This window comes from Diabrotica virgifera, chromosome 3 (assembly GCF_917563875.1).
Source record: "Diabrotica virgifera virgifera chromosome 3, PGI_DIABVI_V3a".
In the NCBI taxonomy this organism is placed as follows: Eukaryota; Metazoa; Arthropoda; class Insecta; order Coleoptera; family Chrysomelidae; genus Diabrotica; species Diabrotica virgifera.
Genome location: NC_065445.1, coordinates 259,856,219 through 259,872,107, shown reverse-complemented (window position 1 = coordinate 259,872,107; position 15,889 = coordinate 259,856,219). Strand labels below are relative to the sequence as shown.

Genomic DNA, 15,889 nt, shown 5'->3' with positions numbered 1-15,889 from the left:
CAACTGGCAATATATTCAGATTGAAGCACGACAAATTTAATAAACATAAAAATATACTTAGACTTTATTGTTAGGTCATAGGCTTGATAAATTTCGTGCTACATAATTTTTCATATTACCCCGGTAAGCTAACAGTCTCAGAGAATTAAGGGAGTGAGTTTTTGAAATAAAATTTAATATAAAGAGAAAAATAGTAATTATTGGGCGCCATCAACAAATTAAAATATATTGCCATATGTCTATACGAAAATTACAAAAAGAACTACTACTTGCAGTGACATTCCATTGAATAGAAATCGATACTTACCATTGATGTCTGAGGTAGTCTGTATGTTTTATTACAATAAGGATCAGAGATAGATTGTGCAAAATAAAAAGATATAAGTTTAAAACATATTCATTGTTTATTTATATAAATAAAAGTTAAAAGGCAAAACTGAATTGGTAAGAAATGAATAAACATATTAAGTCCTTCGCGTTTTCAAAAGTTCGAAGAAATATAATTAAACAGTTTGTTACAAATACCCTTAGAGTAGGGAGAATTTCGGAGGTATAAAATTTTCCATGCTCTAAGCCCTAAGCAAATACCTGATGATCTGCGGTGGTGCCGTGGGCTGCTGGTCTCGTGTAGCTCGGTTGAGCTCTGGTAAAGCTATACGGCGACACTTCACTTCACTTTACAATTTCTGATCGAAAGTACTATTACACAAGTTGTTTTTTTATACGAAAGATAAAATTCCATAGTCTTGTTTTATATTTAAAAAAAGTAACTGCTTATTTGGATTATTAGTGACACATTTTATCAAATTGATGATAAAAAAAATAGTTTGAACAATTGAACTTTAGTTAAAACATCGGAACCACGTCCCGCGAAGATTGAATTAAGTTATTCTTGGAAAAGGCATACTGTGCGCCACTACTAGAAACAATATATCATTTATTTCACCGGAACAACAACACCAGAAGATTCCGGTATGGTATTTACGACAAACACATCGCTCCTGCTACTTTCACTACAGAACCTACACCAGATTCCATCTGGGCCTAACTTTGGCACAGACAAAGAAAACTGGACTCTTCCCTGCATGTCAGCTCAAACTTAACTCTCTGCCAGACCAAACTTAACTAACTCTTTCAGTTCATCAAACCCAGGTTAATTCTCAAAAAAAAGAATTTACCTCCCACTTCGGCAACCATCAGATACATTATCCAATAAGAATAAACCAAACATTTTTTCGGCCAATAAGATAGCAAGAGAGTGATAATAAGAACATCCTCTTGAAACTACAACTATTCTTCCTAACCAATAAAAAAACTCTCACTTTTCGTAAACAGATTTTTTCGTTCACACCGAAACTGCTGACTCTATTCTAACGGCCAATTTTGAGAATTCAGACACTTGAGGATTTTATCAACAGTATAGACGTTATCCATATCGACATTCCAGCTCTAACATAAACATTTACCAGACTTTTGTCTCACAAAGTCAATAAATCCTTCTGATAACTAGCCGAAGAATAAACACGTGCTTGTTCTTGGTATTTGAACGGAAAACTAAAAACACCATAGCGTCACAGATCGTGGGATATATGAAAAAAGGTTTCGTGTTATAACACTTGCATCTAATTTATTCGTCACCACAGGATCGGACCTGATATATTTATAAGACGGTAAATTTGAGACCGTTACAAGATGACACAAATATTGTGAGCAAAACCAAAGCAACAGGCTTAAGGACCTGTAAACCACATCATGTTAAACAAATCTCTCTTCAATCCTGACCCCCCGGAGGGAGTGTAGTGGTCGACGTGATGTCGTGTATTGTCCGTCACCAAAGATCTCTGTCTCTGGTCATTTCTTTTAACTCATGCATAGGTCTTTTGCATATTCCTGTAATCTGATCGATCCATCTTGTGGGGGATCTTCCTCGTGATCTTCGGCCTTCCACCTTTCCTTGTATAATGAGTCTTTCCATGTTTTCTGTGTTGGCTCTCATAACATGTCCAAAGAATTTTAATTGTTGGAGATGGACTCTACTGGAGAGCCGTTGGCTAACTTTTAGCTCTCTTAAAATCGAATTATTTGTTCTATGGTCGGTCCAAGGAATTCGTAGCATTCGTCTCCAACAGAACATTTCAGTGGCGTCTATCTTCCTTCTTTCCGAATTTCTCAGGGTACAAGATTCACATCTGTATGTCAGTATTGGGAATATTAAGCAGTTGATCAACCTCATCTTTAACGCTCTTGAAATTTGACAGTCCTTCCATATTGTGGTCATTTTTGCTGTGGCGACTTTTGCTAGATCACATCTACGTTTTATTTCTTCCTGTAGTGACCCTGTGTTTGTGATTAATGATCCAAGATATAAGTATGAGCTCACAACCTCAAACCGATCAATTGTGGTTATATGTGGATGATTGTTATGTAGTCTATCCACTATCATGATCTTTGTCTTTGATATGTTTAATTGCACACCAAATATTTGACTTTCGTTTCCAACCAGTCGTATAAGATCAATCAGCTCTGCTTGACTATTTGCAAAAAGGGCCTTGTCATCTGCGAAACGTAGGTTGTTTATTTTATGACCATTAATTGAGATGCCTTTTTCCCATCCTTCAAGTGCTCTTCTCATAATATGCTCTCCATATATGATAAATAATTGTGGAGAGAGTATACATCCCTGTCTGACACACCGTTCTGGATGAAATTCGTTTGAAAGTGTGTCAAGCACTTTAACTGATCCAGTAATGTGTTCGTATAGTTCAGTTATAAGCGAAATAAGGTGTTGGGGTACGCCCACTTCTTTTAGAATTTGCCATAAGTGTCTCCACGTGACCCTGTCGAACGCCTTACGATAATCTATAAAGCATATTTACAGTGGAATGTTGAATTCCCTAGATTTTTTGATTATCTGTCTTATATTTAACAGGTGTTCTCTAGTACCTCTACCTTTGGTAAATACAGTTTGCTCTTGTGGGATTTCGCTTTGAAGGAATGTTTTTAGCCTCTCGTTAAACAAATAGGCCTGTCAATAAACACAAAAAAAATACTAAAATCCTAGTAAAATGCCGATCGAAGAGAGTAACACGATCCTACCTGATAAAAAAGTACAGAGCTACATCTGTTTAGACGTCAAGGTCATAAAGGACAACATTGACGATGTAGTGTATAGCTTAGCAAAAGAATCATCCTAGCCATTATTTGCATACTTTGGTCTCGAATTGGATCGTAATATGGAGGATATTATTCTACAATGCACAGAAGTACTGATTAACATTGATCTGAAATACGGGAATTTTTATACTTTTTTTACTATGCTCTGATTACGTTATAAAAAAGTAAATTGTTTCACATTTTTTATTATCACATATAAAACACACCAACGCCAAAAACTTCTTGCCTTATGTTTATTTTACGGCGTAGCTTATACTCTCCTATATCACCCCCTATAATCCATCCCTACACTCGTTCTCGAAAGTTTCTTTGTCCCAAAGACCCGAGAGGAATATTTGCAAGAGAAAACATCGTAACGAACTTTAGCTCATGAATTTGTCACAGTATTTTAAGAAGTCCTTTTTGTTTCAAAGACGATTTCAGCAAATAGTTCCTACTCATAAATATTAAAGCTGTCGTGCTTCTTATTTATATCACCGAGTGTATTTGTTTATGGGAGTTTAGCTGCGCCGCATAATGAATATATTTTCTTTGCTAAATCGCGCTGTTTACTTTTAACACCGTCGACTCATTGTCGACGGAGTAATGAGAGTAACGCTTCATGAAAAAAAAAAGTTCACTCTCTCGTGCTTTACGCCCATTAGACTTACTAATCGACTGGCTAAACTAATATTGACGTATGAATCAGATAATAGACTGTAATATTAATAGAGATAATAGATACTAAAATAAAAGCGTAGACTGCTCTTTATTAACAATAATTTAAAAGCCAATGATAATGATCGAATTGAAGAATTATCCTGAAGAAGATAATTATCCTTACGTGGACCAAAAAGTGACCGCTGGTGCTGGATTAAGGATCCGAACCTTGCGTTTGAGCTTATCGTATATTTGGTCGATGAGGTTCATATTCGGATTCAATGGAGGCCAGGCCATTGTTTTTAGCCAAGTAATCGTTTGTAATCCGCGCTGTGTGCCATCCAGCTTTATCATGCATTAGCATGAAGCCGTAGCATATGTAGCCGGCGTAAGGAACAACATGGTCTTAGAGAATACTCATAATGTAACCATCTGGTGTGAAATCCCCTTCTCGATCACTATAGGGTACAAGCACAAGCCCTGTCTTTCTTTATTAAGGTAAACCCCTCCAAACCATACACGAACCACCTCCACAGCTCGCTGTTTTGACACTGCAATACTGGGCAAATAGTTCTCCGGTCCTTCTATAGACGCGTCGTCTTTTGTCATTGCTCTGTTTTTCTCGGGAAAACTGAAGTCGAGCTTGTATCTGACGTGCGTTCAGTTTGGCCCCTATGTTAGCTTGTGTGGAAGTCAAAGTAGCAGCCTTAAGTCTTCTTCTAACTATCCACTAAGCTACGGTGACAACTCGAACATTCCTCAAGGATTACTCCTGTCAGGTACCGATTCCTCAAGACATTTAGGACAATGAATCGATCATGTCTCTTTGTCACTACACGTTGCCGACCCGAACCTGGTTGTCGACTGTAGCTACCGGTCTCTTGGTGTCAAGGGTAAGCCCTTGAGACAGCAGACTGTGCCATAAGGAGGCGACGGGCGATAGTATTCTAACTATAACCCTCTCGTAATTATTACCTGGGCCGCCGTCACTGGTAAAGTATCCATTTGTAAAATATTCACTTAATCCACTTCGCAGTGCTAGTACAGATGCACGTTTGAAAAGTGATTGAGACGACCGGCCACCACCGGCATTTCCTAAAGGTCTACATTGCGTATAACATTCCAGTTACAATGGGTGCGTTCGGACGACCATAGCGGCTGGTTGTCAGCAGAAATCGGCTGAGTGGTTGTATCTAGCCGTGATAGGGAAAGCTTAGTAAATCTCTCAGCGGCTGGCTTCCAGCGGTGACGTCTGACAGCTACTGCTGGCTCAGCTGTCCAGCCGCTGTGGTCGTCCGAACGCACCCAATGTTTGCTGCATTTTCTAAGCCATACAGAAGTAGGCAAATTTTACAACACCTTATATTACAAAACAATTATTTTTTGGAAGCTCTAAAATAGACAATATTTTTTTGCATTAATTGTTTTAATTGATGCAACATGATACATGAAACTACTAAGCATAAACTACAGGTCATTGAGTTAGTCGATTATTTGCTCGCAAGTGTAGATAACGTGGTCCTGATAGAGATGATTTACCAAAACTTAGATTGTTGCTGAATAATAACTGTACACTAAACACTTTATTTTATTAGATCCACGACAAGCGACTATTTATTATGTTAGTTTAAAAAAATAGTGATTTTCGTGTAGAGACGTTTTAAAAGGAAAACTTGTTAATAAATAACGTGCTTATAATTTCATGGATATGTGCCAAACTGAATCATCTCAATATTGGTAACTTGCTATTTATATAAAAACAACTTTTTCGCTGAAAAAACAATATTTTTCCTAAAAATCTTATAGCTGTCTATGCTTTTGTTCTCGGCTTAGTTGTGATAATATTTTGAAACGTATCACGAGTTATTTCGATTATAAGTTATGTAAATAAAATACGTCTTATAGGAAAATATAATAACATGCAAAACAAAAATAAAGAGCGAAATAATTAAAAAACCCAATAGAAGAGGTTGATATAATTAGTGAAATATTATCTGGTTATGAATATTAAATTTCTATACGCATCTGTATCCTTCTACATAATCTTGTCAAAATTAGAAAATTTTATATCCCCACCTATATTCCCCCTCCACCACCTAGAGAAACGTACTTTTTTCGCTTTTATTTTTTTAGGTAATGTGCAATCAATTTTAAAAATTCAAAAAATTCACACGCATAGTTGAGGATTTCACAAAACATGTCTATTTTTTATAGATCCCTAGGTTGATTGTACACAACATAAAAACTCATTGTTTTTGAAAAAAGCGTATAACTTTATTTTCGAGATGGCTGCAGATCTTTTTTTGTTTCATGTAATTAGCTCAAAATCTATCAAATCATGGATGTTTTATACGTTGCATGTAATTGGAAGTAACTGTGTCCTTTAGGTTGTTAAAAAATGGGGGAAACACGTTCGAACCCCCAAAAACCACATTTTCAAGGTTTTTAAGGGATTTTGCGGGTTTTTGCGGGGTTACAAATATTTCTTGAGATCGATACACCTGAACAATTTTCAATTTTTTACATGTTTTATGTAACTAAAAAATGAAAAAGCGCAAAATTTTATACCGCCACCCCATTCCCTTCTCCAAAAACCTAATTCTTTTGTTTTTATTTTTTTAGATGGGGTGGAATCAGTTTAAAAATCGTAAAAATTCAGAGGTATAGTTCAGGTTTTTACATAACATATCTATTTTTTATAAACTCTTTGGTTGAGTGTATAATCCCAAAATGCACTTTTGTTATTTAAAAAAACCGTATAACCTTTTTTTTTTTTGGAGATGGCTGCATGTATAATTTTTTTATTTTGGGTATTTTATCACAAACTATATTTCTAGCTTTTTTTTTCAGATTTTTCCGAAAGTCGCGACACATTCAAAAACCTGAAAAGCTGTTTTTTTGTGGGTTTTTTGGAATTCTCTCCATATTATAAACTTATAGATTCTCCTTATAGATTATCTATAATTTGAAACAACTGAGTCCTTTAAGGTATCAAAAATTGGGCGCACATTTAAACTCTCAAAAAGACTAAAAAACGCTCCGTTTGGGGGGGGGGGGGGGGGAACGTATCTCTCACAGTAATTTTAGCTAAATATCAAATAGACATTTGGGAGCAAAAACAGCATAGATTATCACAGGAGTTGGAAAGATTCAGAGTTTTTTTTATGTTTTGTCGAAGATTTTGGCGGCATCTAATTCTCAACAGAATTTTTGAATTTTTTTTACCTTTCATCGAGGCAATAATTTAAAAAATATATACAATTTTTATATTTATATTAGACAATATTTGTTCTGCATCGACATAGCAGGAGAAGATTTTTGATGTCGTTTTTTTTTCATGATAATTATTTTTTAACAATTTTCATTGATTAAAGAAAAGTTTATATTTCTTGATAATTATATAAATAGTTTATTGTGACTCAAACACAAACTATCCAGAGACACAGACTACACCAACTCTTCTAAAACCAGGTTTGTTATTCTGTCGCTACCACCAACGAAGTTATAGAGCTACCTACCATCTTCCATATTACTGTAGCATCCACACAGCCGAACTATTTTTTGTTGTCATGAAAGCACTCAGTTGTCCAACCAACAAAAACAAAAAACCTTACAACCATCACTGAATCACAATTCTCCATGCTGTCTATCAAGGATATTTACTCCAAAAATATATTAATCATAATTAAAAGATAAAACCGTATTGGTTAACATTATTTGGACTCCATCGCATGCAGACATTACAGGAAATAAAAATGCACTACAAAATGTTCTGATATTTCAAATTTACAACATACAGTCAAAAAATATGCTTGAGAGCCTGGCAAACCTCTGGAACAGAACAATATCAAAACTTCACAAAAGCCCCCATTCACGTTGAGATCAAGTGAGAGAACAAGCTGGATTTAGATCTAGATATAGCACTAATGACCATTTGTTATTATTAAAAAATCTGATAGAGAAGTCTACGGAATACAACAAACCATTGGCACTGATATTCGTGGACTACGAGAAAATATTCGATACCATAAGCCATCAGAAAATGTTAAAAGCATTGACAGAATGCTGAATAGGCCATCGCTACACTAACATGATAAAATATATCTACCACAATGCAACGGCTAGCGTAAGACTCTCTGATCAACAAACTAAAAAATTCTGTGTGCAGCGAGGAGTACGGCAAGGAGACACCATCTCACCAAAGCTGTTCACAACCCTTTTAGAGCACACTTTTAAGAAGGCAGATCTGAACGAATATGGTATCAATATAAATGGAGGGAAGCTCAGTCATTTGAGATTCGCAGATGACATCGTCCTTATAGCCGATCGTATGAATGATGCAATAATAATGTTGAACATGTTATATCACGCTTTCTTAGGCAGGCCGCATATCAAAGAAACATGAAACGTGAATCACGTTTCATGGAAATAAAACACTACTAAATAAATAAACGTCCGGTCATTTATGAAACTCTCCGAAAATAAAAATGTTTTATGAGCATGAATCACACTCGTTTCATTAGTAGGCGGACTTCAAGATTTATTTAGCCGTGTTTTATTTTCATGAAACGTGTTTTACGTTTCATGTTTCATGTTTTACATTTCATGTTTCGTTGGTGTGCGGCTTGCCTAAGAAGTCGGACTAAAGATTAATATCAACAAGACGCAAATAATGACTAATCTGGTGCTAAATCGTAATACACTAACATGATTAAATATATCTACCAAAAGGCAACGGCTAGCTTAAGACTACCTGAACAACAAACAAATAAATTCTGTATACAGCGAGAAGTACGGCAAGGAGATACCATTTCACCAAAGATGTTCACGATACTTTTAGAACACACTTTTAAGAAGGCAGATTTAAACGAATATGATATAAACATAAATGGAGAGAATCTCAGTCATTTGAGATTCGCAGATGACATCGTCCTTATAGCCATATGGATGATGCTATAATAATGTTGAATCAATGATATCACGCTTCCTTAGATGTCGGACTAAAGATTAACATCAAAAAGACGCAAATAATGACTTATCTGGTGCTAAATCGTAATATTGTTGTTGATGGAATGGGCATTGAGCAGACTGCATCTTATAAGTACTTGAGACATAAAATTCGGTTGGGAAGATCAAGAATATAACCAGTCCTGCGAGCTCCCACGTCCCACAGGATTAGTCTGGGCAGCGTTTGGTAAACTGAACTATGTATTTAAATCGGACATACCCATATGCCTCAAAAGGAAAATCTTTGACCAGTGTGTGTTGCCTGTATTCACTTATGGAGCCGAAATATCACTGTACTTACAAAAAAGGTAGTGAACAAAATTCACGTAACTCAGAGGGCTATGGCGCACCAGATGTTGGGTATCTCCCTGAGACACCGAATCGCAATTGAAGAAAATGCCGTAAAACACTGTCGGAAAAATCGCCTCGCTAAAGTGAAATTAGGCAGGATACGTCGCGAGATTGTCAGACAACCGATGCATGGACAAAACGTGTTGTCGAGTCGAGGCCACGAGAAGAAGCACTACGGAGCAGAGGACGCCCACCGACCAGATGGGCCGACGATCTAAAGCATGTTATCGGATCGGTAACTGGATGTAAGCCGCGCAAAATAGAAACAGATGGAAAGACCCGGGGGAGACCTATGTCCAACAGTAGACGCGTACAAGTTGATGATGATGATGAATATACATGTTATAATCTTTTGTAGTAAAAATTAACATTTAAAATAGCACAAAACACACTAAAGTTACTAAAAAGCAGTTTGTTAATAGATAAAACCAAACACAAACTCATTAGTTAATATACTGTTAAGAAACTAACCACGCTTTTCACTCTGCTTCACCTGATTGACGACCTGCCAAGTTAGCCTCAGAGCCAAAAGCTTTTAAAGGAATGCCTTTGATCGGTGGACTTTTAGTAGGTGTAGAATTAACGGAAAGCTTTCCAGGACTCGCTGGTTCTTGCTTGAAGAACCCGTCGAAATCGAAGGCTGTCCTATCGCGGCCAAAATTTCTGGGGCTGGAAGACTGAGCCCTAAAGAACTTAAGCACTGGGGATTTCTCACGTTTAGGTATAGGTATAGGTTTCACACGCAGTTGTTGTACTTTATCACTTCTTGTGTTTATTATATCACTACGAGGTACACGTTCTCTGTTTAAAGCTAAATAATCGGAATAAGACAGTCGTCTGTCATCACTACTATCACTTTTTTTGTCTTTTTTGCGTTCAGGTCTCACTGGAGGTTCTGGAACTTTTTCTTTGGTCAACGCGGAAGGCTTAAGAAAGGACCTAAAGGAATTACTATTAGTTAGTTTCTTCTTGGGCTCTGCACTAGGGGAATTTGCTGTCTCAGAAAAAGTACGTGGTCTTGAAAGTAGTTCTTTTGATTCTGCGCTTTGTTTCGTCTTAATAGCACCTACAGATTTAGAAGAACTTGAACTATTTTTACTGGATTTACTTGACTTGTTGCTATTACCAGTTGAGCCCCTTTCTAAGGATTTATTCAGGTTTTCAGCTTCTCTACTTTTTAGGAATTTGTTTGGCGATTTACCCTTGGTTGTACTGTATTCTTGAGCTTCTAAAGTTCGAGATCCAAAACTTTCAGTTTCTACAGGACTTTTCGTTTTTATTGATCGATTTGGGGTACTGAATCTATTAAATGAAGTAGACTCCTTTGCAGCTGAATTTCTATTTGCGATGTTCTGCACTTCTTGTTGACTTCTTGGTTTAATAACTCTAGGAGGTGTGCTGAATCTAGACGTATCTGAATTCTGAACAATTGTTGGTTCTGTTTTATTTAAAGAAGCAGCTTTCCTTAATGTACCAAACCTATTTAAGCTTCCAGTAGATTGTAAGGGTTGTATGTTCTCAGATTCGTTAAATTTATTCCTCTCTAAACTATTATAGCCAGATGTACTAGGTTCCGAAGGAATATACTTCGAAGTTCGATTGGTTGCATATCTTTTAAGAAAAAAACTGGATTTATTAGTGAGATTTGCTGCTGGTGCTGGATTAGATTGAACTGATGTGCTTGGTTGCTCAGATTTCTGGCGTTGTTCGGAAGATCTTCTTCGTTCGTAAGTTATTCCGTCGATTCTTATCTTTTCCGAGGATTCTCTAGTTTCTAAATCTATACTCTTACTACCAATACTATACACGTCGTTTTTTGATTTTTCTTTAGTTTTAGACTTGAAGGATTTAACAGCTTTATCGGACTCACTACTGGCAATGGATTCTCTCTGGCTAGGACTATTTTCAGATGTACCAGGGTAAAACAGTTGATTGTCTTCCAGGGACGTTCTGATGGGGGGAGTTCGTAGTTGGTTTTCAGGTTCAGGGGTTGAAGGTACATATATAAGGCGACCATATGACAGATAGACTATTTCATCTGCCGGGAATATGACATACATGCTCTGTAAGGCACCCACATTGCGAAGACTTGCGTTTGGTTACCGAAGGGGGTGGTTTTAGATTGGCAGGTTTCATGCGTCTACTTTTGGGTTCTGGGGGTGTGTTTCGATTTGCTCTTGCTTAGCTCATTGGTGCGGTTGGTATCTATAATAAAAGATAAGGGTTTGGTATTAATAAAGGGTTTACATAAAAAAGTTTGAGGCACATAAGAATAATAAGTTTGGGTGCCTATACAAAAACTAATTTTTAATAAATTTTTTGGAAAACCCAGTTACATGTTAATTTACGAAATACCTAAAGGGGGCACATTTTTTTTGGTATTTTTGATTTTTTTTTATCGCCAGGCCAGGGTAATAATTACCTTAATTTTTTAATGGCAATGGCATTCAAACAAGATATATCGTTATAAAGAATTTTGCTATTCCCTGTACAGTAGAGTTTTTCAATTTAGTCCAATACTTTATTTTATTTATTTAAAAACAATTTTAAACTCAACAACAGTCTAGAGATTTAAATCAGGAGAGGAGTTAGGCAGGGATGTATTATGTCACCGTTACTATTTAATGTATACAGTGAAGATATTTTTGAAAAAGCATTACTATCTCAAAGTTAAGGAATGATAACGGAGAAGATTAACAACATAAGATATGCAGATGACTCCGTGAATATGGCAAGCTCTGCTGAACAATTCCAATTACTATTAAATCAAAACAAATACAGTTTCTGTGAAGAATATAGACTAAAAATGAATATAGCAAAGACCACATACATGATAATAACTAAGAAAACAAACATACAAACAAGCATACATTTGGGAAATGTAAAAGTAGAAAGGGTTTACAAATAATATTTACCTGGGTACTTGGATTTCAGAGAAAAATGATCATAAAATAAAAATAAGGAGTAGGATAGAAACAACAAGAAATGCGTTTGTAAAAATGAAAACAATTCTCTGCAACAAAGATCTTAGATTAGAACTGAGAGTAAGAGCCTGTGACGTTCCGCCCCTTATAGAATCAATTATTGATTGGAAGATATTATTTAATTATTGAAAATATTATTTAATTATTTTCAGAATTATTTTCTTTCAATGTTCATTAAAATACAACTTAAACCCATCACAGAATTTTTAAATGCTTGCTGACGTCACATTTAAACGTGGCAACATTGGTTTCCCCACTTTGACAGCTAGAAATATGGAGAATTGCAACGAGGTTGTTGGGCCGTGGAACTGAACGCGCCATTGTGCTTTGAGGAGTGGTTTTGAGTAGATAGCGTGCGGGGTTGTTGAACTAGGTTATTTACATATAATTCTAAGTTCCAGATTTATTAAAATAAATATTATATTGAAGTCATCCAGCATCAGTGAACAGTGTGACTTTGAATAATTGTACTGCATAGCTACATAAAGTTCCGCCCCGCACCTACTATGAAATCTTAAAAACCACCTAACACCACCAAGGACAGACCACTCCTCGAGCAACGATCACTGGGCCACCAGCCTGGATCATTTCCAGTTGTTTCTCCTCTTAAGTACCTCCAGCTGTTTCCACCAGCCTTCCTGTACCTCCAGCAGGACAGCTGCAAGCGAAAGTTAGCACCACTGGGTGCTCATTACATCAGCTCGAAGATTGTGTAAAAGGGGTTTGTTTGGGGACATTTGATGCGCTCTTAGTAAAGACAGACTGGTTTTTTTGTGATATTCAGGACATTTTTTTTGTATAGTTTAATTGCACACAAATTTTCCTGCTTCATATTTTTATAGTATTTTTTTTGAACAACATAATATCTAATTGATAGCGTTCCCCATACTGCGTAATCTCTAAGGTAAAGATCTCTGAGCTCAGATATTTTCCCCTACAATAATTGTCTGTACTCTCATTTTGATTATTTTTATGCTGGTTTCCCTTTTTTATAACTATTTAAACTTATTTCAATATTTTAGTCTATTTTTAAATTAAATTCTTCAAATTAACTTCAAATAATATTCAAAATTTCAATTATTTACTTTATTTAACTTTAAATTTTAAATTCAAATAAACTTCTGGGCTCTATTCCCTCAGAATAGAGTTTGGTTTCACTTGTTAAGTAATTATTACAAACCACGAGTTATAAAAAGGATCTGTTGTATCCAACCGTAGGTTTATTTATTAGGTAAAGGCTTGTGCCTGCCCAACTCACATTGAGTTATTTTTATATTGTATTTATATTATCAGGTAGTATTTAATTAAGGTGTACGTATAATAAACAATTATTATTTGGTGAAGGTTCTACTAACCTAGGTGAGTTGTACTTTCTATATTAGAGGTACCCTCTTTTTGATTTTCTAACCTCATTAAGATTATTCTTAGAGTATATTTGTACGGTAATTCTGTAAATGACTTTCACTAGTATCTATCATTTCTTGTCATGTTAGAGTCACATACTAGTCACTTGTTTTAACTCGGAGATTGTGAAAATCTAGTAGTTATATTTAATAAAAATTTATTCTATTTTTATTATAGTGTTATATTTACTCTATCTATTTTCTGAACATTATCTTAATAGCTCCTTTTCTAGCCATTATTGTCATTTTCTTTAATTTACTGTCTGGCAAAAATAGGCGTGCAAATTGGCCGAATCCTTCCTTGACTGTCAAGTGGTCATTCTTTTGCGTATTTAGCTAGCCATTCAAGTTACATCTATCTATTCATATTGTTTTTCATCTCACTTTCTATATCAATTCTATACTCTTTGTCTTGGCATCTTTCCATACAAGTACTACTGCAAAGTAATATTTTAGTTACTTCGGCTTCTTCAACGTAGAAGCCACACATTTTTGTTCCATTGGCTACATTAAGTAGATCTTGTTTATCCTACGTCTGTTGGAGTTTATCACTCTCTGTGCATTCACTCCAACAGAAATTCTTCTTCTTCTTTCTTGTTACCAGCCTTGAGATGCTACGTGTTCTTGATACTGCAATATGGACTTGAAAGCTGGACATTGAAGCAATAACGCATAAATACGCTAGAGTCATTTGAAATGTTGTGTTACAGAAGGATGCTTATAATAGAATGGTCACAGAAGAAAACGAACACGAAAGTATTGCGAGAAATGGGCAAATAATGCGAAGTAATAAACACAATAAAATTAAGAAAGTTACAATATCTGGGACACGTAATGAGAGGACAGCGATATGAAATGCTAAGATTGATAATACAGAGAAAGATAAGAGGAGGAAGGAGTATAGGAAGAAGAAAAGTTCTGTAGAAGTCTTCAGAATAGAGGTAGATAGAGTAATGATAGTGATGATTAGGGAGCGGATTTTATGCTAAATGCATATTGCATGCATGTTTCGCATATTTGAGGACTACTAAATTTTGCATATTTTTAATTTAAAGAAACATGCATATTTTGTGCCTATTTAATAGTTATTTATGATACACGTAAGTACACGTTTAAGGCACGCATGTAAAAGTTTGCAGAATGAGCGAAAGCGAGTTCTGCAATTCACATGAGTGCCTTAAAAATGTACTTTTTAACATGCATCATACAATATTTTTCTACAAACGTAAATACAGAACAATAGCTACAAAAACTTTTACTTGAACTTGACTGACATTCCAATTTTATATTTTTTTGACATTACATCAAAACTGCATATACGGTCAATACGAACTGCAGTGCCTTAAACAATTTTTAAAGCACTAGTGCCTTAAAGTAGCATTTTTAACGCTCGTATGGAGTGCTAAAAATTGCATTTTTAACACGGTTGCAGAAAAAAACATTTAAGTCCAAAAAAAATTTAAATTTTTTAATTCGAAACAAAATTTTTCCCCGCACAGGCTGTCGTATCTATTAATTCGAGAACTACCTGAAGAGAGACGGCTCACTCCCTGCCTTTTCATTTCTTCTTAGAAAATACCTGATCTTTACACAAAGTAATTACTTAGAGTGCTTATAGTACGCCGTTATAAAATGATTGTATAGGATATTAAAATGATGAAATATGGTTTACCGGGAAATCCGAATTTTATTTACTTTTATTATATTTAGTACTATTTTTGTATCCCAGCTATAATAGCTATAATTCTGGTGATTCTTTTAAATCCCCTATTGTTAAGAGAATTTACACCTTTAACCATAGATTTACGATTTTCTAACGGAAATTGAAATATTCATGCTTTAGATCAGATCCCGTCTTTAAACGGCTCCTTTGGAGGACAAAATATGTGAAATTTTTAAGAGGAAACAGTAGCGATCAACAGGTAGCAAAAACGCGTTCCAAGATTGCGGCTGTAATTTTAAATATTTTTTCGAGATATTTGGCACACGTATTCGTAATATAATAAAGAATGGCGGTACAGAGCCTAATTTGAAAAATATTTTAATATGTGGAAATTACTCTGTAATTAAATATAATATTAAAAAAACGAGCCTGTACCGCCATTAAGAAGAACAAAAAAATACACTTTCTTCAAATAAACTTTTTTATCCGATGCCTAGATTTTGTGTCATTTTGGAACTACTAAAATCTTTTATTTCCTTAGTAGTTCCAAAATGACACAAAATCTAGGCATCGGATAAAAAAGTTTATTTGAAGAAAGTGTATTTTTTGTTCTTCTTAATGGCGGTACAGGCTCGTTTTTTTCATATTGTATTTAATTACAGAGTAAT

General features: G+C 35.3%; 1 protein-coding gene across 7 annotated transcripts in view; it reads right to left on the bottom strand.

Annotated features, from left to right (window-relative positions):
• Positions 1 to 15,889, bottom strand: part of LOC114324758 (uncharacterized) — a 1,163,158-nt gene that overhangs the window by 1,019,336 nt on the left and 127,933 nt on the right. For all 7 annotated transcript variants that reach the window (XM_050646138.1, XM_050646134.1, XM_028272597.2 and 4 more), the window contains one exon: positions 9,665 to 11,376. In XM_050646138.1, coding sequence (XP_050502095.1) covers positions 9,665 to 11,231 — 1,567 coding nt within the window. In that variant the 5' untranslated portion in view covers positions 11,232 to 11,376. The remainder of the gene's footprint in view (positions 1 to 9,664; positions 11,377 to 15,889) is intronic.